Below are 26,785 nucleotides of genomic sequence, written 5' to 3'. Positions count from 1 at the left end.
AGGAGAGACAGAGAGAGACAGAGACACTGACAGACAGACACATAAGACAAACTCAAGACTCAAGTCTCCAAGACTCAAAGATGCAGACAGACAGACATACAGAAAGAGATACACAGACAGAGACACAGAGAGGAGAAAACAAGTGGCGTAAGGCGAAATAACAACATTTAGTCAAGCTGTCGAACTCACAGAATGAAACCGAACGCACTGCATTTTTTCACCAAGACCGCATACTCGTAGTTTCGTCAGTCCACCGCTCGTGGGAAAGGCAGTGAAATCGACAAGCCAGAATAGTGCGGTAATGGTCGCGCTGAGCAGGATAACACGCTTTTCTGTATCTCTATTCTTTTTAGCGTACTGAGTTTGTTTTTAATCCAAACATATCATATCTTTATGTTTTTGAAATCAGAGACCGACAAGGAATAATATGAAAATGTTTCTAAATCGATTTCGGACAATTAATTTTAATCATAATTTTCATATTTTTAATTTTTAAAGCTTGTTTGCAATCCAAATATAACATATGTATATGTCTTTGGAATCAGAAAATGACGAACAATAAGATGAAATTGTTTTTGGATCGTTTAAAAAAATAATTTTAATGACAAGTTTCCGATTTTTAATGACCAAATTCATTATTTTATTTTTTTAAGCCACCAAGCTGAAATGCAATACAAAAGTCCGGCCTTCGTCGAAGATTGCTTTGCCAAAATTTCAATCAATTTGATTGAAAAATGAGGGTGTGACAGTGCCGCCTCAACTTTTTCAAAAAGCCGGATATGACGTCATCAAAGGTATTTATCGAAAAAATAAAAAAAAATTCCGGGGATATCATTCCCAGGAACTCTCATGTCAAATTTCATAAAGATCGGTCCAGTAGTTTAGTCTGAATCGCTCTACACACACACACACACACACACACACACACACACACACACACACACACACACACACACACACACACACACACACACACACACACACACACACACACACACACATATCACGACCCTCGTCTCGATTCCCCCTCTATGTTAAAACATTTAGTCAAAACTTGACTAAATGTAAAAAGCGTCCAAATTGTGGTTTCCAAGCAAAATGGCTCACCCTACACAGTCTTTTATTGGTGTTTTACCAGTCATGTTTCTCAAGGTTTGTCAAGATTTGCACAAGATTGGAAGAGTTTTACTTTTAAGAAATTAAAGTTAAAGGTTTGAAAAAGTTTCAGAGAACTGCATGGCGTCTGTTGTAGTTAAATCAGCAAAGCTGATTGTTTCAGTTGCAGTATGGAACATATAATCCAGGGGCGGATTAGGGGAGGGGGGGGGGGGGGGGGTGTTACAGACCTCACGCCCCTCCCCCCCTCCCCCCCCCTAAAAAAAAGAAAGAAATTCTGTCCATGAATTATTTTTTTTTTCTGTCTGTAAAGCCGGGGGAAGTTAATTGTTTTTTTAATTGTCACAGTATGCGAAATGTCTTCCTTCTAACCATTCTATATATTACTAGATGATTACCCGCTTCGCCGGGTACCGGCTTCGCCGGGAAGAAGTAGAGCCGAATACCAGGCTGCGCCTGGTACCCGGCTTCGCCGGCGCACGAAGGAAAGGAGATAAACGCGCAAAACACTGGAGACCTTCTAAAAATAGTAACGTGCAGTGACCTTCTAAAAATAGTAACGTAGTAACGGGAATATGGATTGACACCACACGGAGGAAGGGAGATAATCGCGGCTGAAAACACTGGAGAAGATAAGGAAGAGTTACTGGTAGTGGATCCCGACAACAACAACAACAAAAACAAAAAAATCGGTTCAGCGCGCACAGCGCTGCGCGCTGAGAGCACGTGTTGAAATATCTCATCGATGAGGTTGTGTCCGGGGTGTAGCTGAATACGGTGTCCAAATTTGAAAAAGATCCACCGAGAACTTTGGCCGTGCATCGCGAACAGACAGACAGACAGACAGACAGACAGACAGACACTAGTCGTATATATATATATAGATAATGTCGGGATCAGATATCAGTGAAGATAAATTGCCATTATTTAATACTAATGTTAAAAGAAATAATGAGTGGCTGCTGACACCAGTTGATCATGTTTAAAATCAAGGATAAGCCACAAATTGTTTATAAAATAGCTAACATTCTTCAGTTTCAGGGGGGCTTTGCCCCCCAGACCCCCAAACGGGACCCTGGACCCCAGGTCCCAGGTTGTAACCCCCCCCCCCCCCCCCCCCCCCTTCTGGCTTAAATGCTCCGCCCCTGTAATCTGTGTTCCTAAGACAATGATTGTATGTATTGGTGTTCCCCTCTTGAGTCTTGTGCTTCAATGTTGCGGTGACTTTGGATGAGCCAAAATAATAGCCGAACTTTTTCCAAGATGCCCTAAAGCTTTCTGACAGTTTCGGCCAAATGTCCCAACATGAAAATGTCTAGCAACACCCCTGTCGCTAGCGCACCAGCTGCCTGTTATTAATAAGCGAAGTGCCTGTATTTCCTGCAAAGCAAGACAGAATAAAACAGCAGCTTAGTTTGAGCTTTTAAGACATTCGTACCAGAGAAAACGTGTACGTGTTTGTTTGGAGAGGGTGGATAGAATCATAAGACACGCTGTGTCTATGTGACGTAGAGCAGGTTTTTCAAATTCATACTGAAGTTCTGTGTGATCGCTATTCTTTATGGCATATCTCACCTTGGTTTCAGATAGACTGGGAACCGAAATGAGGATGTCTACATGAATAAACTATGCTGATATGTATGTGTTTAGAAATAAAGAATAGTTTTAATGATATATGATGGTGTGTTTTGTTTTTTAATCCAATGTGATATTTTTGTATTTGAAAACAAATTGTACACTCTGTGGTCAATTTTACTTTCAGATAAATAAATCTATCATAATGGAAATCATCTGTTTGTGTTGTGTTACTTACTCATTTTGATCAATGTTGAGTCGTCCATATTCCTGTGTGTACGCATAGTATGCAGTTTGAAGGTAGTAGATGTCCGAGCAAACATAGGAGGATGTGCTGTTAGGCTGTCTATCTCCTCATCCAGGTTTTCCAGATATTCGAATTTAGTTCCCTCTTGGAGTTTCTGCACTGACACCTGATAAGCAAAATACACGTATCACTCTGTGACCATGGCAACATGTATCATCTGTATGCCCCGTTCAAAAATTACCTTGAGATTCTAAGGTATACACAGACATTGCAGTGGATCACAATTAAAAACAACACGAACAGTAGTACATATATTCACAGTTTAAAAATTCATGCAATGAGAGATAACCCGATTTAACCCCAGGTAGATTCAGGGTCCCACTGACTGAATCTCATATGGTTGCTTTTCGGCACACGCCATACATTTTTAATGGGACTGTGAGGTTTTGTTACTACAGTAAAATAGTAGCAACGTACTGTCTGTTCGTGACGTTTGAGAATACCGATCTATGCACTAACGCATTGTCTTTTTGTAGTGTGACTGTCCGATAATGCGTACTCCTAAAAATCAATGATCAAAAAGTTTGACATGCTGTAATCGTGTTTCAGCATATGTCTGACAGTGCTTATTTGCTTCCAAAACGGCTTGCGATATCACGCCATCAGCGTTTCGCCACTGCTCAGAAAATCTTATGATTTCAGATCTAGTTTAAGATCGGAAATCACGTGTGCTTGTTTAAAAAACAAAATTCATTTATTACTTCCCCGTTTGACTGTTTCGCAAGAAAAATGTCAGGATCACTATTAGCACATGAAAGCAGCCCAACGCCATTTGAAATAAGTTTCACTGTTTAGTGGTGACAATGTCATGTTGTGTCTCACTGTCGCAAATAAAAATACCAGGATAAGTGCAGTTTTGTCCGCAAGAAACAGGCTTTGCGCTACTCAGAATTCCAAGAGAAAATAAGGATAGTCGCGTGTGAACATCACTGTGGAAGCATTTATTCTAAACTGGGCAGTTCAAGGACGAAATCCGTGATTAAAGATAGGAAAATAAACAACACCATAATAGCATAAATCCATAACCTTTACATGCTTACAGATCTGTGGAAGCACATCAACTGATCTGTGAAAAACACACCTGACTTCGACCTAGCACTGCAAGAGGTAGCGACTACCAGGGACCTATCTATATCTATATACGGCTTGTGTGTGTGTGTTTGTCTGTCTGTCTGTCTGTCTGTGTCACTTCGCGATGTACGGCCAAAGTTCTCAATGGATCTGCTTCAAATTTGGTGGGCATATTCAGGTAGACCCCGGACACAATCTGGTCGATGAAAATTTTCAACACGTGCTCTCAGCGCGCAGCGCTCAACCGATTTTGGTTTTTCTGTACATCCATTCCCAGTAACTCTTCCTTATCTTCTCCAGTGTTTTGCGCGTTTATCTCCCTTCCTTCGTGTGGCGTCAATCGCGTACAATGCGCCGGCGAAGCCGGGTATTCGGCTCTACTTCTTCCCGGCGAAGCCGGGTACCCGGCGAAGCGGGTATTCATCTATGAAACGCAAGTTAAGAGTTATTTAAGGTTTTGTTAAAATTCATGCACTAAAGGTGGGTTTCAGGGGAAAATTCTGCACGAGCATGAGTAAGCATAGTGTCCTGCACGTAGCCTGTGAAAATCACGTGTGCAGCGCCCAGAGTGCGCTCTCTGCAGCGTTCTGAAGATTGAGACTGTTTTTCACTCGCGCAGCCCACACAAAAGCTGCCAGACCTGATTTTTTTCGTTAACAGTACTCAGCTAACACAAGGAACAAAAACCTGTCTCCGTCCACTGTCTGAAATCAGCCATTTGTACAGTAGAAGCATGCCAAGACTGAGCGCCATTGACCGGGAGAGAGCAATCGGGCGATTGCAAGCTGGAAATCGCCCAGCTGCCATTGCAAATGTCATCGGCGTGGCAACCTCGACCATCTGTCGTCATGTGGACCCGATTCCAAGCCAGCGGCAGCACCCGGGATGGCGCTAGAAGCGGACGACCTCGTGTGACTACTGCTCGCCAGGACCGGGTCATCTACCGTCAGCACCTGCGCCAACAGTTCCTCCCGGCTACAGAAACCTCCAGGAACACCGTCAACCGCCTGGTGCGCTCCATGAGAGCCAGATGTCAGGCCCTTGTCAACGCCAATGGGGGACACACGCGTTACTGAGCCTGGCGGTGAAAACTTTCTTTCGGTAACGTTTTTTTGTTAGTGACAATCAAAGAACATTGCCCCAAGATGCTTTGTACCAATTTTCGTGAAATTCGTTCGATTCGATCTCGTCAAAATGAAATGGCAAAGAATGAGATTAAATTTCTTAATCTTGCGTTTCTTTTGGAGTTCAGTATAGTATTCAATATAAAGGTCTATGCGACTACGAACTAGTGTGTCAACATCACAACAAAGAGAATCACATACCATTTCGTATTGCCGCTTATGCTGGCTCTGTTTCAAGCAGATCCTTGTGGCCTCGCAAGCATTTTGACGACGAAGAGGCGGGCACGGTAAAACCTCAGGCTGGCTGAAAACCGGTCCGTATTCCACTTGTCTTCCTCACTGTTGGAGCCGGCCATATTTCTTGTTCAAGGCCCGTGACGTAGCACACGTATGTGCACAAGGTCATGAGCCAAGACTGCGCGCGCGATGGAACGATTCAGAACAGCCAACAAACGAGTCAAAGTATGCTTTTTTGGACTTCTGTGTTCATTTTTACACACGCATTTGTGGTTGATGAATTAAGAGGGTCAACATATCAAAAGTGACCCTAAACCTTGGACTTTTCCTTTAGGGACTAGTCAGTAAACTGGGTTAAGGGTATTGTTCAGTTTATACACACGGAAATGCAACATCCTTTCTTGCTGCATGTAAGGCGTGAAACTACCTATGCAAGTGTCACCTATGTCAGTGTGCCAAATGCTCCGACAGCAGGCATGCTGATGACTTTTTGTGGTTTACACGTGTCAAGTGAAAGGATCAACAATGTCGGAGTGAAAGAATTGAGTGGTATTGAGGTTGTGTGTGTGTGTGTGTGTGTATGTGTGTGTTAATGTGTGTGTGTGTGTGTGTGTGTGTGTGTGTGTGTGTGTGTGTGTGTGTGTGTGTGTGTGTGTGTGTGTGTGTGTGTGTGTGTGTGTGTGTGTGTGTTTGTGTGTGAGGGCGAGAGAGGGAGAGAGCGTGTGCGTGCGTGTGAGTGTGTCTGCGTGTGTGCATGTACGTTTGTGCTCGTGCGTGCGCGTGTGTGTGTTTGTGTGTACTTACGTGTACTATGTATGCGTGCGTGTGTACGTGTACGTGTGTGTGTGTGTGTGTGTGTGTGTGTGTGTGTGTGTGTGTATGTATGCGTGTATGTGTGTGCGTGCATGTGGTTGTTGTGATTGTGACTGTTTGTGTATTTGCGCGTGTGCATGCAGTACATTAGCGTATATGTGTTGTGTCACAGCCGTATTAACTGAAACAATACGCTACCTGCATGTATACACCTGTTCCAGCTACCTGGACAATCTACAGGTGTTGTGTGGACTGACCATCAAGCTTGGTCAACTGACGGACGGCGGATACAAAGTGTGTGATGACCGCAGATATCGCCCCAGCAAACCCTGCCTCGTCTACTCCTTCGGGTAAAGTTGTAAATACTGTAAATACAACATTGGTGTTATTCATAGTTAATATGCAAAGCGCGGAGAGCATAGTTTACTTGGGTTCGCGCTATATAAGCTCTCATTATTATTGCTATCATTATTATTATCATTGATGACTTAACAAATGATGACAAACGAAAACAAATGACATGAACAGACGTCTTCATTGAAAAGCTTAGAACGTTTACAGAAAGAAGTAGGCTAAACCAACCAACCTTTTATTGCCACAAAAATGTTTTCTGTGACTGTTTATTATTTAGCCATTGCAGATAAGTCCCTCTTTAGGGCGAGGGCCAGATGTCAATATAAAAATCACTGTCTGCTTATTCTATTACCCTCGTTAAATAAAGAATTGTCATTGTCATTGTCAATTGTCAAAGTTAAAGGCACATTCCAACCCGTGAAAAAAGTTCTTCTCACCGTCTCTGATCTGGTCAGGTGTTAACAAGGGATGAGACCATCCCTCCACTTGGTCACATACCAACTAAGAACAGCTTGATTGTTCTTTGCGCACAATGGTGCGTTTTTTTTTAAAGAATTAATTTCGAAAAAGCCACTGGGACTTTTTTTTCTTTTTTAATAAATGTTGCCGACTTGGTCTGGACGACTCTTGAGCGACTTCAAACCAAGTACATTAGTGGAAAGTTGAATGAAAGTCTGACTTGTAAATATAGTCTCATAAAGTGAAATTTGAATTGCCACACAGTCTTCAATTATGTACTGATTTTTTTTCTTTTTAAAGCATCAACAACGACTTTTCATTTGATGACGACGCTGAAAGGATCTACGGATGTGACGTATTTTCATTTGACCCCAGGTGTGTGCGTTAATTATCACATTGTTTTTTAATCTGACACTTTTACAAAAATCTACAATGTCTATTACCAAAATAGAGAATACGTACTACATGGCTTGCTGTGTCGTACCAGATTTACACTTGTTTTTTTAATTTAAAAAAAAAAAAATATTGAACTGCGAGCGAAAGCGAGCTGTTCACTATTTGAAAAAGCAAAGAGTGTAAAGCTGGTACGACACAGCAAGCCATGCAGTATTCTGTTTATCCTACATACTGTACGTATGTGTATTTTACTCAAAATGTCGGGCGGGGATGTAGCTCAGTCGGTAGCGCGCTGGATTTGTATCCAGTTGGCCGCTGTCAGCGTGAGTTCGTCCCCACGTTCGGCGAGAGATTTATTTCTCAGAGTCAACTTTGTGTGCAGACTCTCCTCGGTGTCCGAACACCCCCGTGTGTACACGCAAGCACAAGACCAAGCGCGCACGAAAAATATCCTGTAATCCATGTCAGAGTTCGGTGGGTTATAGAAACACAAAAATACCCAGCATGCTTCCTCCGAAAGCGGCGTATGGCTGCCTAAATGGCGGGGTAAAAACGATCATACACGTAAAAGCCGTGGGAGTTTCAGCCCATGAACGAACAAACAAAACAAACTCAAAATGTCCCGCAGTCAAGGCGGCCAAATTGAAGACGCCTCTTTTGGAACCTCGATTTCTTCCAAAGCCTCATGCAATCTCTTACGTCAAAGCAAAGAAAAGTCACTCGGGAAAATGTAGCGTGACGTGCTAGTTCTAAAAATTAATTGAGGGGATTTAGCGAGCGCACATTTATTTTCCATTCTGACGTTTGTCTCCGTGACTTTGGCCGATTTCGGAGGAGGCATGCTGGGTATTTTTGTGTTTCTATAACCCACCGAACTATGTTATGGATTACAGGATCTTTTCCGTGCGCACTTGGTCTTGTGCTTGCGTGTACACACGAAGGGGGTTAAGTCACTAACAGGTCTGCACATAAGTTGACCTGGGAGATCGGAAAAATCTCCATTCTTAACCCACCAGGCGGCAGCGACCGGGATTCGAACTCACGACCTCCCGATTAGGAGGCCGACGTCTTACCACCACGCCACTGCGCCCGTGCTCATTTCCATTGATAACAACTAAAACGACAACTGATGTAATATCGGAAATTCTATTGTTTGAGCATTATCGCCTTCTGTTACATCTTTATCAACCTCGGAGTTGCGGCCTCGTTCGATAGAGATGAAACAGAAGACGATATGCTCCCCTCGAACCGACAAAAAAACAAAAAAATAAACTGGTCTGACAACAAATAGGCCACATTATAACAACTATGTCTTTCATAGTGTTACGAGACCAGCTTTGTGAACATCAAACTCAATGTGATTGACTAGTAGATGTGCTGCGTGAACGCATATAACAAACACAAACATCTCTGACCTCCCCCCGCCCCCCCCCCCCCCAAAAAAAAAAAAGTCTATGTTACATTTCATTTTCTCCACGTAAGATGGTAAAGTTAATTAGTTTAAACAAGGTTTTATTCAGTTAAACAAGGTACAGTAGTAAAACGAGAAATAAGGGTCATGAACTCAAGCGAACGCTTTCATTACGTGCTTTATAAAGTTAATTGGATTTGATTTGATTTGATCTTATATGGTCCACTGTCAGCATGGCAGTACCGAGCCACAGGCGGTCCAACAGGTCAACGTTCCTGAGACGGGGGCTAGGGGGCAAGGGGGGACAACTGGAGGACTCAGGGGGAACGGATGAAGACGGCCCACGGGTGGCAAGTGGACAGTCTGACCGACATCAAAGTCTCGCTGGGACACACGGGGGTCAGTGCTGAGAGGTTTTACACGCTTTGACTGTTGAGAATTGAGACGAGTGTGGTGGTGGTGGTGGTGGTGATGGTGGGGGTGGTGGTGGTGGTTGTGTGTGTGTGTGTGTGTGTGTGTGTGTGTGTGTGTGTGTGTGACACCACCACCCCCTCCCCCCCCCCCCACACACACACATATACAACGAGTTTCCTAAAATAACATGCGACTTGAAACGTCCAGTCCACGCGTCTTTGCAGAGAGTGTTGGACCTTCTCAAGATCGACATCGAAGCCTCGGAGTGGATTGCACTGGGCGATATGGCAGCGTCAGGGGAGCTAAGCAAGGTTCGACAACTCATCGTGGAGTTTCACCTGGTTGGCTGGAGAAAGCTGGCTTCAGGATCTTCTACACCCGGCAGTACGCTGGGTGGCCCGTCATACCCCGAATGATGACCGTTTACTCGGTTGTCAGGACGATCTGTTACAAGACCAGCTTTGTGAACACTAAGCTCAATGTGTAGATGTGCTGTGGGAACAGATTGCATTCTCTGACTAAGGTGTCTGGTACAAGACCAGGATGTTTGCTCGAATAGTCTGTTATGAGATCAGGGGTTTTCTGCTCGACTAGTCTGTTACGAGGCCAGCTTTTTCCAGCTCAACTAGTCTGTTATGAGGTCAGCTTTTTTCTGCTCGACTAGTCTGTTATGAGGTCAGTTTTTTTCCTGCTAGACTAGTCTGTTATGAAGCCAGCTTTTGTCTGCTCAACTAGTCTGTTACGAGGTCAGCTTTTTTTCTGCTCGACTAGTCTGTTATGAGGCCATCTTTTTTCTGCTCGACTAGTCTGTTACGAGGCCAGCTTTTCTCTGCTCGACTAGTCTGTTATGAGGCCATCTTTTTTCTGCTCGACTAGTCTGTTACGAGGCCAGCTTTTCTCTGCTCGACTAGCCTGTTACGAGGCCAGCTTTTCTCTGCTCGACTAGCCTGTTACGAGGCCAGCTTTTCTCTGCTCGACTAGTCTGTTACGAGGCCAGCTTTTTTCTGCTCGACTAGTCTGTTACGAGGCCTCCTTTTTTCTGATCGACTAGTCTGCTATGAGGACAGCTTTTTTCTGCTCGACTAGTCTGTTATGAGACCAGCTGTTTTCTGCTCGACTAGTCTGTTATGAGGTCAACTTGTTTCTGCTCGACTAGTCTGTTATGAGGTCAACTTGTTTCTGCTCGACTATAGTCTGTTATGAGGTCAACTTGTTTCTGCTCGACTAGTCTGTTATGAGGTCAACTTGTTTCTGCTCGACTAGTCTGTTATGAGGTCAACTTGTTTCTGCTTGACTAGTCTGTTATGAGGTCAACTTGTTTCTGCTCGACTAGTCTGTTATGAGGTCAACTTGTTTCTGCTCGACTAGTCTGTTATGAGGTCAACTTGTTTCTGCTCGACTAGTCTGTTATGAGGTCAACTTGTTTCTGCTCGACTAGTCTGTTATGAGGTCAACTTGTTTCTGCTCGACTAGTCTGTTATGAGGTCAACTTGTTTCTGCTCGACTAGTCTGTTATGAGGTCAACTTGTTTCTGCTCGACTAGTCTGTTATGAGGTCAACTTGTTTCTGCTCGACTAGTCTGTTATGAGGTCAACTTGTTTCTGCTCGACTAGTCTGTTATGAGGTCGGCTTTTTTCTGCTAGACTAGTCTGTTATGAGGTCAACTTGTTTCTGCTCGACTAGTCTGTTATGAGGTCAACTTGTTTCTGCTCGACTAGTCTGTTATGAGGTCAACTTGTTTCTGCTCGACTAGTCTGTTATGAGGTCAACTTGTTTCTGCTCGACTAGTCTGTTATGAGGTCAACTTGTTTCTGCTCGACTAGTCTGTTATGAGGTCAACTTGTTTCTGCTCGACTAGTCTGTTATGAGGTCGGCTTTTTTCTGCTAGACTAGTCTGTTATGAGGTCAGCTTTGTGAATGCCAAGCTCAATGAAACTGACTAGTAGCAAGATTATATGTGCTGTGTAAAGCTACTCTTACACTGTGCCGAATTGCCCTTGCGAATAGCATTTTCCAATAATTCACAATGATCGGGACATGGTCGCAAGACATTCGTAAATGTTCTTAACTATTCGTTGCAATTCGTCTCTTGTTCTGATCATAGCACCTTGCTCCTAATATTCGCAAGGAAGTCATATTGCTATTTTGTTCGCAACGTACTCGTTAGTACTTGCAAGACATTTGTAATCATCGCAATGTATTCGTGGCGCTAACAAGCCATTCGCAACCATTCGTTATGCCTGTCTTTACATTGTGCATAATATCCTTGCGAATATAAACATGTTGTATTCAGCAAAAAATAGACACATGGACATGAATAATATAGAAGCATTACCAATCCTTGCGAATGTCTTACGAATGGTTGCGAGTGCTTGCGAATGTGTTCCGATCAGTGAGAATACATACGAATCCATATACACATTTATTGCGAATGTGTTGCGAATGTCTCACGAATGGTTGTGAGTGCTTGCGAATGTTTACCGATCATAGCGAATGCCTACGAATCCATGTTCACATGTCTAACGAATTTCTTACGAATGATTGCGATTGCTTGCGAATCTCTCCCGATCATTGCGAATGCATAGGAATCCATATCAATATTTATTGCGAAGTTCTTACGATTGGTTGCAAGTGCTTGCGAATGTCTACTGATCATTGTGAATGCATAGGAATCCATATACAGATTTCTTGCGTATTTCTTGCGAATGTATTACGAATCTTGCGAATGACCTGGATTAATCTGTACCACATATCACTATCTATTTAAGTTATAAACTTGTTAACAATAACATACAATAAAACAACATTATTTCCTTCGTGGTTTGCTTGCAGAATTCTGTTTGTGCGTGTGCTTGTGTGTGTGAGAGAGAGATGAACGTTTTGTGCAATAACGCATCCTTTGAACACTTTTTCTGCTCGACTATAGTCTGTTATAAGACCATGTTATTCTACTCAATATGTCTGTTATGATGTCAGCTTTTTCTGCTCGACTAGTCTGTTATAAGACCAGCTTTTTCTGCTCGACTAGTCTGTTATGAGGCCACCTTTGTGAATAACAAGCTCAATGTAACTGTCTAGTAGCTAGATTATGACATGTGCTGTGTAAACAAGTAGCATTCCCTGACTTAAAAGTCTGTTTTGAGACTAGTTTTGCTCTAAATCGCTGGACTGTTTTAACACCAAGCTCATTGTGACTGACTAGTGGATAATGAGACCTGCTGTGAAAACACATAGCAAACCCTGACTGAATTGTCTGTTATGAGACCAGCTTTTTCTGCTCGACTAGTCTGTTATAAGACCAGCTTTTTCTGCTCGACTAGTCTGTTATAAGACCAGCTTTTTCTTCTCGACTAGTCTGTTATAAAACCAGCTTTTTCTGCTTGGCAGGTTTGTTATAAGACCAGCTTTTTCTTCTCGACTAGTCTGTTATAAGACCAGCTTTTTCTGTTCGATTAGTCTGTTATAAGACCAGCTTTTTCTGCTTGGCAGGTTTATTATGAGACCAGCTTTTTCTGAATGACTAGACTGTTATGATACCAGCTGTGTAAACACCAAGCGCAATGTAAGTGACTAGCAGATTATGAGACCTGCTGTGTGAAAACACATAGCATTCCCTGACCGAATTGTCTGTTGTAAAACCCGCTTTTTCTGATCGTCTGTCTGTTATTAGACCAGTGTTGTGAACACTAAGCGCAATGTAACTGACTAGTGGATTATGGGACCTGGGTGTATGAACAAATAGCATTCCCTGACTGAATAATCTGTAATGAGACCGGCGCCTTTTTTTTCTAAACGATTAGCCTGTTACGAGACCTGCTTTGTGAACATGAACTGTTTGTTAGTGACTAGTGGGTTATGATACCCACTTTATGAATTTGACTAAAATGTACTTTGCTATGATTACAGCTTTGCCAATACCAGGCTCAATGCAACTGACTTGTCGACTATGATGCTGGTTAATTTGTTCAAACACCATAATTTCTGTGACTGACTAGTTTGTCACACACGCACGCACGCCACACACGCACGCCGCACACACACACACAAATACACACACACACATGCAAGCACACTTACGCACGCACACACGCAAGCAAACACACACACACACACACACACACACACACACACACACACACACACACACACACACACGAATGATTCTCTGTACATCTATATTGTGTTAAAATGTAATTTATTCTGTTCATTTACACATTTCGTAAAACAGGTCAAACCACTGTAGTTTATAAATAGACACGTACGCTTCTGAGACTAACTGCCTGCATGGAAACTATGTGATCGGGTATGCATAGCTACCGGCAGTACCGGCAGATAGGCTCCTCGAGGGGGCTCACATGCTCTAAGCTTGGCATTGTGTGTGTGAGTGAGTGTGTGTGTGTGTGCGTGTGTGGGTTTCCGTGTGTGTGTGTCTGTGTATGTGTGTGTGTGTGTGTGTGTGTGTGTGTGTGTGTGTGTGTGTGTGTGTGTGTGTGTGTGTGTGTGTGTGTTTGCGAAACGCCGTTTTTATTATATTAGTTATTAGGATTGACATTACTTATAAACTAACTCTTTCAGGCAAATAGGTAACATAGCAACAATATATTACAACAAATAATGCATACTTCGGTTGGCAAGATTCGGCATAGAAACCCTGCACCATGACAAACCGGTCTCTCATTTCCACCACTGCAAAGCTATTATCACATTCAAGCTCAGACACGCTAGAAAACAAAAGTTGCAAAGCTCTTTCAATGCATTCGCTTAACACGTGACACTGTAATGGAATAACATTGACGATAATTCAGCATAAACATTCACAGAGCGAAGAAATTGTAGACAATTAACATTACATACTAACTAATTAGCCTTTTGGAATAGATAACAGAGTAAATACTTTCGAACGACTGAATAAGTATATATAGGCATTCTTCTTCTTGTTCTTCTTGTTCTTCTTGTTCTTGTTCTTCTTCTTCTTTCATGGGCTTAGACTCCCACGTTCACACATGTTTTTAGCACGAGTGGATTTGTACGTGTATGACCGTTTTTACCCCGCCATTCGGGCAGCATACGCCGATTTCGGGGGAGGCATGCTGGGTATTTTCGTGTTTCTATAACCCACCGAACTCTGACATGGATTACAGGATCTTTTCCGTGCGCACTTGGTCTTGTGCTTGCGTGTACACACGAAGGGGGTTAAGTCACAAGCAGGTCTGCCCATAAGTTGACCTGGGAGATCGGAAAAATCTCCACTCTTAACCCACCAGGCGGCAGCGACCGGGATTCTAACTCGCGACCTCCCGATTAGGAGGCCGACGTCTTACCACCACGCCACTGCGCCCGTCGGTACTCTTTCAAAGGAGAACGTTCGCCTAGTCCATACCGTTTTAGATAAAGAGACCAACATAACACTCAAAACGAACCAATAAAGCTCGGGATGTAGAATTCCTATGTCAAATGAGTACCCTGCACTCGATGTATATTCCCTGCGCTAGTTATATAGGTTGTACCTCAGTTTGTACAAACTATATTGTACTTACACCGGATGTGTCTATTTACCCTGCGCCAGTTGTACGTTTAACGTCAGTTTGTGCAAAAAAAGATTACGCTTGCAAACGATATTTATCCCCTGCGCAAGTTACGGACTTGTGTCAGTTTGTGCAAAACATATAAGGCTTGAAAGAAGAGAGAGAGAGAGAGAGAGAGAGAGAGAGAGAGAGAGAGAGAGAGAGAGAGAGAGAGAGAGAGAGAGAGAGAGAGAGAGAGTGAGGGAGAAAATGAGAGAGAGAGAGAGATCCCTTGGTCAACAAACTATTGCGAGATGCGAAAGGCTCTTCCATGTATAATCACAGCATCCTTTTAATGATTGTCGAGCCATCCTGCAGAGCGACCCATCACTCTCCATGGTCAGACGGAGCCCACTCCCATGTCAATAATGAAGTGTGTGTTATCGTCAGACATCTGCAATTACACGCCAAAGAAGAAGCGGTTACATACCGAATCTCAGTCGACATGAAAAAAAAATGGTCAAAGCGGATCATGAAAAATACGAACTTTAGCAAGTTCAAGAACAATCAATCACCTCAACAAGCCACCCTTCGCAACGCGGTCACCATCCCTGCAAAAACACGAACAACAACGACGAGACGGCTGGGTTGTAACTGTAATTGTTAAACACAAGTTGCGAGAAAAAAAACCGGAAACGAATAGTGGCTGTTCTGCTGTGTGTAATGTCATTATTATCATCGGTCTTTCATAATTTTCATAAAAAAAGAAAATAATGAATTTTGTGTATAACTTTTGGTATGGATACTCGCCAAATCCAACACATTCTTCCCGTTGACATGTTACTTCCGATAGCTCTGCATAATGTATGGAGTCTTATGCATACTTTGTTCTTCACTATCATATGTTCTCTTTTCAAGTCGAGTGAAAGTTCAGAGACAGAATTAAACAGCATAAGTCCGTTCACAACATACCTTCAGCAGCTGCCAACAGGCTCCATACAGATGATGGTACCACCCCTGCAGGCCAGCCACAGGCGAGCGGAGACATCCACAGTGATGGCGGTGGGTTGGATCAGCCAGGGACAGCCCGGGGCCAGGTAGCGCACAAACCTCAGACACCCACCGCTCACATCCACCACGTGAATGGCGTCGTTCTCTTCATCTGTCACCAGCAGCACGTGCTGACCGCCCAGCCTGTAGAAACACACGTCGGATGGCTGAAAGGATGTCGTAGGAGGGCTGTACTCGCTCACAGGGTTGCCACCTTGTCTTTGGTACAGTTTCACTTTGCGCCACACGTCGGGGAGCTGGGGCTCTTCCACCACGGCAAAGAACTGCTCCGTGTCGTCCACGTCGAATGCACGATGGGCGCCGACCTTGAGAGTGAATTCTCTCACGTGCTGAGTCTGGAGAGGCTCTGTGCACGCCACCTGTTGGCTGATGACCAAAGCCTTTCCCGCCAAGTCGTTGTCCAGCCTGTAATGCCTCGGTGAGTGGAGCTTAGCGTTCGTGAACACACAGTCTGGAGACACTGATTGGGACATGATCTTGCCCTCCGCGTACCGCTTGTTGGACACTTTGCCCGTACACAGGCTGGTCAGCTGCCTGTAGCCGTCCTCGCTGTACAGAGCCATCGCTGCGTCCTCCTTCAGGTCGAAGCGTTCGTAGGACACCCACACACCGGGCGGTTTGCCGTCGTCGTGACACAGGGAGAAGACTTCCACATCAGCCTCCTGGCCACACTGAAACTGCGTTACAACCCTCACTTCAGGCGCTGCAGCTTCTATTTCCGTCTTTGACACGGAGCCCAGAAAGTCACGCGCGTTTTGCAGTATGACGTCACCTGTTGCCTTGAAGTGGAGGACGGGCCTACATACTGTGTTTGTCCCCTGTGACGTCACCTTGTCTCCTGACTGCCTGCTGGCGCCCCACTTTCTCATCTCCTTGGCGATCGTGATGATGTCGCTTCCTGCTTCGTTGCTGATCGTTTCCTCGAGTTGTTGCTGAACCCTAAGCATGTCCTTCAGGTTGTCTTCTCGCCGTTGCAGGGCCTCGGCAATGCTGCTCTCAATGTCTGTGCTGACAGAACGAAGCGAGTCCAGGGCCTCTTCTCTGAACTTGTCGGCAGCGGCCACCATAACGGCGTGTCGGTCACGTATGTTTTTTTCCACTGTCGCCTTCTTGTCCAGCACGGCCTGCTTCTCTGCTTTCATCGCCTCCACAGCTTTTGCCAAATCGTCGACAGCGTCCTGAAGATTAATTTGCTCTCTGGTCAGTCTCTTCATCTCTCTGGACACTGCAATGCCAAGGTCGTCCGTTCTGTGCTTTTTGTGTGCCTCCAGTCTGCATTCAAAGCACACAGCCTCATCGCACCTGACGCAGTAGAATTCCAGCTCTTTGTGGGTGTGTGTCTTGCAGAAGACTTTCTTGGCACACGCTCGTGGTGAGTTGTGCGCTGCGAGGCCTATGCTATTTGCTGAGGCCATCGTGCTTGTTTGTTCCACGGGTCGTCAGGTACCTTAGATGCGGATCCCTCTGAAAGCAAATGCAAAGAACTATTATACAGTCAAACATGACTTTGCGAACATCTCTCGAAAGCGCTCACCTGCCTTCACACACCACTCCGATGGATCCCAGGCGGGGTTCCTTCTGCATAACTTAGCATCGTTAGCAACCACTTATTTATTTATTTATTTATTTATTTTATTTTTATTTACGGGGACTTATATCGCGCACGTATCTCACCACACAAGGCGACTCAAGGCGCATGTTACCTATTAATGCCGTGTGAGATGGAATTGTTTACACAATATATCACGCATTCACATCGGCCAGTAGATCGACTGCCTTTAGGCGCTGCATCCACCTTTCACGGCCTATTATTCCAGGTCACACGGGTATTTTGCTGAGGCCATCGACTTATCAATAACAACCCTCGGATGGTCGATATATAACCAGGTTTGCTTGAGCTAGATGTGTCCTATAATTCCAAGAGGGTCTAAATTGTGACTGGTCTCTGGCAGTTTATACCAGAAGCGGCAGGAAATGAACTGGTATAGCGCAGGTAAGAAAAGCTAAGTACATAGTACTTCATTTATCAAGAAACCATGCACCTTTTTGTTTAGTGAGATAAGCTCCATTAACAACGCGATTAAACCGAAATGTTTAACAATTGTTAACTTATTAACGTTTTGTTGTTGTTGTTTTGTTACGTCAATCGCAAATGGCAGGTGGTAATTATTTCGTTATAGTGCGATATCTTTTTCACGCACAAAAAAATCCTTTCGCGAAATATTCACATACTTTTGACGGAGAAGACATGTTTAGATCAAAAGCAAAAGGTGAAATTCCAGATAAAAATTATAATTGTAGCATCACACACTTTTTTGTCATGGTGAAATTAATACGACATTAAACTTTTTGGTCAAGGAAAACATTTATCACGAAAGAGCAATCTGGTTTAAAAAAACACACACAAAAACAACAATAAAGCTGACTTTGTGTTTTGCAAATTAAATTGAATACTGTCATCGCCTGATGTTGCCATTCACACGAAAAAGCAGAAACAATTGAGCTCAAGTATGCAGAGCAATTTCGTTATATTCCGAATTCATTGATCTAGCAAGAATAAAGTTTAAACGGCAGCCGTCCACTACGTGTAAAGTCGCAGATGCTATAAAGTTTTACAGTACTCCATACTGAATACCTAGGCTGGATTTCGCTTAATCTTACTGGCAGAGCTCAAACTAAGTGTGTTAGTGACATATATGAAAGAGTTTAAAATCTCGGAATAATAATGAATGATCATCAAAATCACCACAACTCTGCAAACTTTAACCTGCGATAAAATAAGCTCTTCACTTTGTCACGGAGCACAACTGAGTCACGGAGCACAAAACAATACAAACGTTCCAACAAATTACCTTTCTTGTTTTTTCTATTCTGAATTTTGGAACGTTGGCAGTCTCTTTGTTTTTGGATTGACCATGTTGGAGCTTGCTCTTATCCCTCTCATTAAACCTGGATGCATTCGTGGGGGGTTGAAAGATAGTCAACCATAAAAAAGAAGAGAAAAGAATGAATGTAACAATAAGCAATACATAATGTATGAAGGTTGCTCAGTGTGTGCACACAACTGACACGCTATACTTGTGATAATCCCGCTTCTCCGTGCTAGCGCAAACGCCTATATCTATGGAAAGCCGTTTGGCTCATAACCATTACACGCGTAATAAAAAATAAATACACGCGTAATAAATGATTAATACGCGTGTAATAAATGATTAATGCGCGTGTAATTTATCTTTTTTCTTATGCTATGGAATAGCATAATGATTAAATACACGTGTAATAAATATTTCATACGCGTGTAAGAAATGATTATTACGCGTGTATTAATTATTTCTTACACGCGCATGAAATATTTATTACGCGTGTATTAAATATTTTTTACACGCGCATGAAATGATTATTACGCGTGTATTAATTATTTCTTACACGCGCATAAAATATTTATTACGCGTGTATTAAATATTTCTTACACGCGCATGAAATATTTATTACGCGTGTATTTAATCATTTCGTACACGTGTATGACATTTTTATTCCACGTGCATTTAATCATTTCTTACACGCGTATAAACTATTTCCTGCATGTGTATTTAATCATTTCTTACACGTGCATGAAATATTTATTACACGCGTATTTAATCATTTCTTACACGCGCATGAAATAGTTATTACACGCGTATTTAATCATTTCTTACACGCGTAAAAAATGATTATTACACGCGCATTAATCATTTATTACACGCGTATTAATCATTTATTACGCGTGTATTTATTTTTTATTACGCGTGTAATGGTTATGAGCCAAACGGCTTTCCATATATATCGATCTTGTGTGCAGCTCGGGAGATTGACCCGATTCAGTACTGCGTGCGGGACAGCAGTGTCTGCAAGTGTTGTTGAAGTGACTGTAAAGTGTAGATGGTGATAGGAGCTGCAGGGGCTATAAAAAGCTGGCCCAATTCCTTCGTAGAGTCATGTGTGAATGAACAAGACTAGTATTGTTTTGCCTGTGTGTTCATGTAGACAGGCCAACAGGCATGCACAGTGTAAAAAATGTATAGTGAAAACATTTTTAAATTATGTTATGCAAGCAGCGTGCTTTCTTCTGCGCGAACCTGTCTTTTTAACCTGTTTAAGCAAATGTGGCTCTGATTAAAAAAAACTTTAAAAAAAACCTCTATTCGGTGAAATAAACATATGTTTGATTTTATCGTTCCACCCCCTAGGGCACGTATGAGGACCCCTCGAATACATGGATACAAAAGTAATACATGGTCCTCTATTTTATAAAGTCTTATTTGCAACCTTTCAACTCTTTTTATTACCCCCCACCCCCGTCATACTCCAGTTTTTTGCCCTTTAAAAAAAAAAATCCTTTTTTATCATACAAAACAACTCATGTCGAAAATAGGCATTAAGACCTGAAGGACGTTAAACCCCCAATTTTCATTCGTAGAGTCAGTGCAGATATTGATTAAGACTGTAGCACTGAAGTATTTGTTCCCTTTTATTTTTATTTTTATTTTTTACACTCTATTTGACACTCAGTTTAAAGTTCATGTGTGTAGACAAATCGATACTGCTTAATACACACACACACACACACACACACACACACACACACACACACACACACACACACGGCACACACACACACACACACACACACACCAGGGGCGGACGAGGGGGGGGGGGGGCACAGGGGGCACGTGCCCCCCCCCCCACGAAAAAAAAAAAAATAGAAGAAGAAAAAAAAATCTATGCTGATTCTATGACCATTTCTAAGTTTAAATGGCACCAGATGGCACCATTTTGCTTCTTTGGGCAAAAAAAAATTTCCGAGGGGGCATGCCCCCGGACCCTCCTAGCAAATTCGGGCGCTTCGCGCCCATCACATTCACTTTCGATTCAAAGTGCCCCCCCCCTTGCAAAGCAACTGATCCGCCCCTGCACACACACACACACACACACACCTAAAACACAGACCCCATACAAGTTGAAACAACACATGACACTGAATACAGAATAATACATCAGAGAGCAAAGCACACAACATCACATCATCAGAGGACGCATAATTATGTCCTAACACAATGCAACTCGACGGAAAACGACACGAACCAGCACAACAAAGCAACGCAACTCTATACAAATAGCATAACACAAAAAACGCAACTGGACTCAACCCAGCAAAGCACGCAACGCAACTCGACACAGATAGCAGCAAGAGCACAGCACGTCACGAAATCACCAAAGCACAGCCCAAAACAACTACCCAACGAGTGCATCGTAACACAATGCAACGTTAAAAACATCATAGCAGAACACGACATACGGAAGTGCAACAGCGTAACACAGCGTAAGAAAGCAACTTTAATCAAAACAACAAGAAACAACACAGCACAGCACAGCACAGCACAGCACGTACAACACAACACAACACAACACAACGCAACGCAACACTACGCTACACTACATTACTCTACACTACACTACACTACACTACACTACACTACACTACACTACACTACACTTCACTACATATCCCAATGCAACACAGCAACAACATATAATAACTGAATTACATAGAACAAAATGACACAATCGTGTACGGCTCTTTGTTACAACAAAAGACGACATCTTCCTTGCACAACGATACCGAAAAAAAACTTAAACATGTCAGTAAACGTCACAACCACACGTTTTCCAACAAAAATCGTCCACCAACCTTCAATTCACAAGCAGAACACGCATCGACTAAGAACAACGTCAGCTTTGGAACTCAACGTTTTCCAGTTGCAATTCCATTGAATCAGTTAACCTGGAAACTCGCCCACACGCTTTCTCGCCATATCTGACCAGAAAAGGCAAGAAAATCGATCAACACTCGGGAATGACACAGGCTTGAATAGGATACGATCGGAAAACACTTTCTCATATATAGGCTATCTTTTGGCAGTGTTTTTTTCGGGGACTGAATGTGCACTGTAATGTGCCATGTCAAAATCAATCATTCTCCTGCTCTTGCCCTTTCCTGCATGTATCATATCTAATTGAGCTTTCATTTTTCTCTGTCAAATGCGTTGAACTTTTGAGCTGTCATGTGGGACTGACTGAGCTAGCCCTGTGTGAGCACAAACACACACACGCACGCACGCATGCATGCATGCACGCACGTACCCACAGTAATACACACACACACACACACACACACACACACACACACACACACACGTACGCACATACACACGTACTCACACACACACACACACACACACACACATACGCACATACACACACACACACACACACACACACACACACAGTGACACACACACACACACACACACACACACACACACACACACACACACACTACGGTTCTTTCTTTTGTTCGTATTATATGACACTGACCTGGTATTCTCTCCCTCAAAAAGACTGCAAAATATCAAGCGGCCTGTCTATTATCCATGCACACATTATATGTTACCGTCCATTACTTTTTTTCTGAATGCATCATGACAATCTGGGCAATCAATCTTTCCCTTGACGTGTTAAACTTTAAAGCAGCCATTACAGACTGGAAAACCCGTAAGGGTCTCTCTGCGCGTCCCACCCTATTTCCACGTTGTATGTACGTTTTACATGGCAACATGAGCAGTCATTTTCTCTCTTCAAACTGTCCGAACTTTCCAGGAGTCACCAGAAAGACTACAGATACCGCACACGTCTGGACAATGTTTGACATTCGAATCAGCCCGAAGTTTGTTTTTGCGTGCATCAAGTCATAACAACATGTCATTTTTGCCTTTTAGACGCTTTTAACTTTGATGCAGTTAGTATTTGGGGAGAACGACATTTTGATCTTGAGAAATAAACAATAATAACAATTATGGTTGTTCATTTACATAGCGCTTCCCTCATATGCATTGCAACACTATGAGTTCAGGGAAATACAATACCAAGTAAAATTAAAAGAACAAGTATAGGCCTACTCACCACTTTTCCACAGCCGTCCCATTGCAACACGATCCGAGCAGCGGTCTGTAGCCGACACTGCGGAGGCGCGAGGGGCGGAAGAGGGGAATTGTCCCGTCACGTTTCTGGTTGCTATGTCAACGATCCGGAACCAGAGCCTTTCAGCTTGCAGTGCCTTGCTCCAGCGGGCACACGAAACCATTTATGTGACAGGCAGTTCTTGTCGATATGTTTGTGTTGCTTTTACAGCTGTAGGGTTACGCAGGGAGTTTAGATCAAACGGCTGGAACTGTCAGTGAACTCCGGCTGAGAGATGGAGAGAGGGGAGGATATGGATGTAAAGGGGGGCCAGGGATGATACATCATAGGATCTTACTGATGACGGCTTACTAGTGCCAAAACCTAGGGTTCTATTATCACGCGAGTAACAGTTGTTTTATATCTTGATGTGGAGAACATTGATGTGTGTGGTCCCAGTCTGTATAGTGGTAAACAACATTGGGATCGTTTTTGGAAGAATGTCTTAAATGTTTATGAACAGTTTCGGTATAAAATAGGTTAGAAACCTCCACAGAAATGTTAGCAAAACTACTTTTTTAAATTATAGTATTAACATTGGGAATAAGACTTATGTTTTTGAGAATTGGTTTGGTAATAACATTTATTTTATCGGTCAGATGGTTAAAGGCACAGTAAGCCTCCCGTAAACCATCACAGAATACTGTCATGCTTTTACACACAGTACAGACACCCTTTCATTTAAACACTCACCGCTTGAGAACATCCTAGGTGCCCTTCGTAAAGAGCGAGCAATTTTCAAAGAATTTATTTTTGCGTGGTTTATCTTACCACTGAGTCATCGTGAACCCGTGTGATCCAGTTTCCCTTTTTCACAATGCAGTCGTCAGTTAGTAATTTGAATGCGACTCTCTGTGAGCTTATCTGCAATAGCACGTTATTATGTACCTCTGACTATGCACGAAACAAACGGCTGTGGTTCACAAGAACTCTCGCGATGGCTTTTGACTGTTCAGAGGAACTGGCGATAGGCGTACACCGTCGTCTGCTACGAGAACCACGACCTTGCGTGACCCTGCTTCCGGGCGTTTCTTTTTTCAAACTTTCAAAACTTCGAATTGTACTGATCTTGTCTTGATGAAAAAAGAATTATTTTATGATTTAAGAATGTTTTGTAACAAGCTGTCAATTTATTATTTAGATTTTAAAAGTTAGGTCTAGCGCCAAAACGCACCACGGTCCGATTGTCTCTGAGACAATCCGCAAAATTAATTCTTTGAAAATGGCTCGCTCTTTACGTAGGGCACCTAGGATGTTCCCGTTTGGTGAGCGTTCAAATGGAAGGGTGTTTGTACTGTGTGTAAAAGCCTGACAGTATCTGTGATGGTTTACGGGAGGCTTACTGTGCCTTTAACATCGGAACCTTGCTCCTCGATGGACATTCGTCAAATGTGCTAATAAACTAGCTAGGTACGAGTCACGAAGTTAACTGTTCGCTGGTTTGTGAACTCTTGTCACTCCGTGCAACACACACTTCCACGTGTAGTCCTGATGGTTTTCGTGAAGCGTGGAGGACACAGATACTAACTCGGTCTGAACCCGTTGTTAGCCGTTTGATGTCCTTCACACCCACTTACTCTAACCACCATGAATACCAGTAAGCACTCTCTGTTTCCAGCTTCAACGAGAGGATGACCAAAACAAAAACCGGGGCTGACGTCAAGGAGTCCAGACTAAGCATGGGCTACCCCTGCGGACAAGAAACAGTGCCCTATAGAACTCTACAAAGCCAGCAGGAGGCCATTCAACTTCTGCAAAGATGATGACCCGGTTTTTGTGTGTGTGTGTGTGTGTGTGTTTTTTGCCAAGCACATCATTGTGGGGCTTTTAATGAATAACATGCATCCGTCCACTCACAATATATTTTCTTTCATCCTTCAACATTTACCACTCAAACAAGTCCATAGTATTAACATCCATGAAACAAATGAAAGGCATCTACGGATGTATAAATACTTATTCCCCCCTCTGCTTCTTTACCTCTGTAAACTTGTAGGGGTAGTTATTTTTCGATAATGACCCAGCAACCAAACAAATAACGACCCAGCAACAGCCTGAATCCTCGATAGTGCAATGGGTTGAGAAGCTGTTCTGTTTCGGTACTACTTTTTGCGACTGAAAAGTTCCGAACGCTCTAATGTACGAAGTATACATCTCTGGAGCAAACAATACAAACATACCGCATTTAAATTAACAACTACAGGCCTGAACACATGAATCTCCATATAAAATCCATGAGTTCGGTTGTTTTCTGAATCTAGATCAGACGTTCATCACAAGCAATTTCCCAAGGCAAGTAACTCATACTTTGTCTAGCGACAAGAGTAGTTCCCCTTCTTTTCACTCAGTTTCTTCGACAACAGACTGCAATCCGACGGTCAGTTTTCAACAATATTTCATTTAATAAACAGATCACACGCAACCAAATGCACACATCTAATCAATACAACATAAAGCGGTTTCATACACTATTTTCCCCAGAAAACTTAACTTCATACAGTTTTTAACGTTGGAACACGGGTGCAAAAGTTCGTCTGCTAGTCCCATTTGACGAAAGAACATTATCCTAACCGATACCAAAACATATACAGAACACACAATATCTGCCTTTGCCGCCACAGCAGAATAACAGCATATCTGTGTACTTGATTTTAGCCCAAAATAGGAAAACTGACAAGAAGTGTTAACAGAATGGAATGATTTGCACGGAACTATACAACCGCGCATTAATCGATCGCCTGCGCAGGTTGACTGGTTGAGAGAATAGGATTCGATCAAACTTTCGCAAAAAAACTCCTCTTTTCTTTGAATAACTGAAGAAAGGAGGAATAAAGAGGTTACACACCTCGTCTCAGTGATTATAAAAAATAATGGTCTCAGTTCGCGGTCATGAAAAAGCTCGCTAAAGCTCGCATTTTTCATGATCCGCTAACTTCGACCATTATTTTTAATAATCACTGAGACTCGGCATGTAACCTCTACATAATTGACCACACTCATTTGGTATACATTCTGACAATTCATTATAAAGACATCTTTCTGTTCTGATAGAGAGACAGAGAGACAGAGAGAGGGGAGAGAAAGAAAGAGAGAGAGAGAGAGAGAGAGAGAGAGAGAGAGAGAGAGAGAGAGAGAGAGAGAGAGAGAGAGAGAGAGAGAGAGAGAGTGAAAGGGAGGGGGGGTAACATTTACAATTGTTTTTATTACAAAAAAAATGTACTAAATATTTGTCTTGGAACTTTTTAATCAAAAATAAATATTTCTGATCTGCAGTTGCCTTTCGAAGATAACAACAAGTCGCGTAAGGCGAAAATACAACATTTAGTCAAGTAGCTGTCGAACTCACAGAATGAAACTGAACGCAATGCCATTTTTCAGCAAGACCGTATACTCGTAGCATCGTCAGTCCACCGCTCATGGCAAAGGCAGTGAAATTGACAAGAAGAGCGGGGTAGTAGTTGCGCTAAGAAGGATAGCACGCGTTTCTGTACCTCTCTTTGTTTTAACTTTCTGAGCGTGTTTTTAATCCAAACATATCATATCTATATGTTTTTGGAATCAGGAACCGACAAGGAATAAGATGAAAGTGTTTTTAAATTGATTTCGACAATTTAATTTTGATAATAATTTTTATATATTTAATTTTCAGAGTTTTTAATCCAAATATAACATATTTATATGTTTTTGGAATCAGAAAATGATGGAGAATAAGATGAACGTAAATTAAGATCGTTTTATAAATTTTTATTTTTTTTTTACAATTTTCAGATGTTTAATGACCAAAGTCATTAATTAATTTTTAAGCCACCAAGCTGAAATGCAATACCGAAGTCCGGGCTTCGTCGAAGATTACTTGACCAAAATTTCAACCAATTTG

General features: G+C 42.7%; 1 protein-coding gene, 1 long non-coding RNA gene and 1 pseudogene across 2 annotated transcripts in view; 2 read left to right on the top strand and 1 right to left on the bottom strand.

Moving 5' to 3' along the window:
* The window catches only part of LOC138976412 (uncharacterized), a 556,176-nt gene that overhangs the window by 304,758 nt on the left and 224,633 nt on the right, over positions 1 to 26,785 (top strand). The window lies entirely within an intron of this gene.
* On the top strand, positions 6,193 to 10,475 carry LOC138976408 (probable methyltransferase-like protein 24; annotated as a pseudogene).
* On the bottom strand, positions 14,329 to 21,884 carry LOC138976403 (uncharacterized). Its single transcript, XM_070349256.1, has 3 exons — positions 21,581 to 21,884; positions 15,754 to 17,316; positions 14,329 to 15,235 (listed from the first exon to the last, which is right to left on the bottom strand). The coding sequence occupies exon 2, from the start codon at positions 17,265 to 17,267 to the stop codon at positions 15,756 to 15,758; it is 1,512 nt and encodes a 503-aa protein (XP_070205357.1). The 5' UTR covers positions 17,268 to 17,316; positions 21,581 to 21,884; the 3' UTR covers positions 14,329 to 15,235; positions 15,754 to 15,755.

Source organism: Littorina saxatilis, linkage group LG9 (genome assembly GCF_037325665.1).
Source record: "Littorina saxatilis isolate snail1 linkage group LG9, US_GU_Lsax_2.0, whole genome shotgun sequence".
NCBI classification, from domain to species: Eukaryota; Metazoa; Mollusca; class Gastropoda; order Littorinimorpha; family Littorinidae; genus Littorina; species Littorina saxatilis.
Note: the sequence above shows the minus strand (reverse complement) of the source record. Positions and strands in the feature narration are given on the sequence as shown.

What these genes read in the sequence shown, in the direction of transcription:
- LOC138976403 (XM_070349256.1), bottom strand. Translation starts at nt 17,267, where the DNA reads ATGGCCTCAGCAAATAGCATAGGCCTCGCAGCGCACAACTCACCACGA.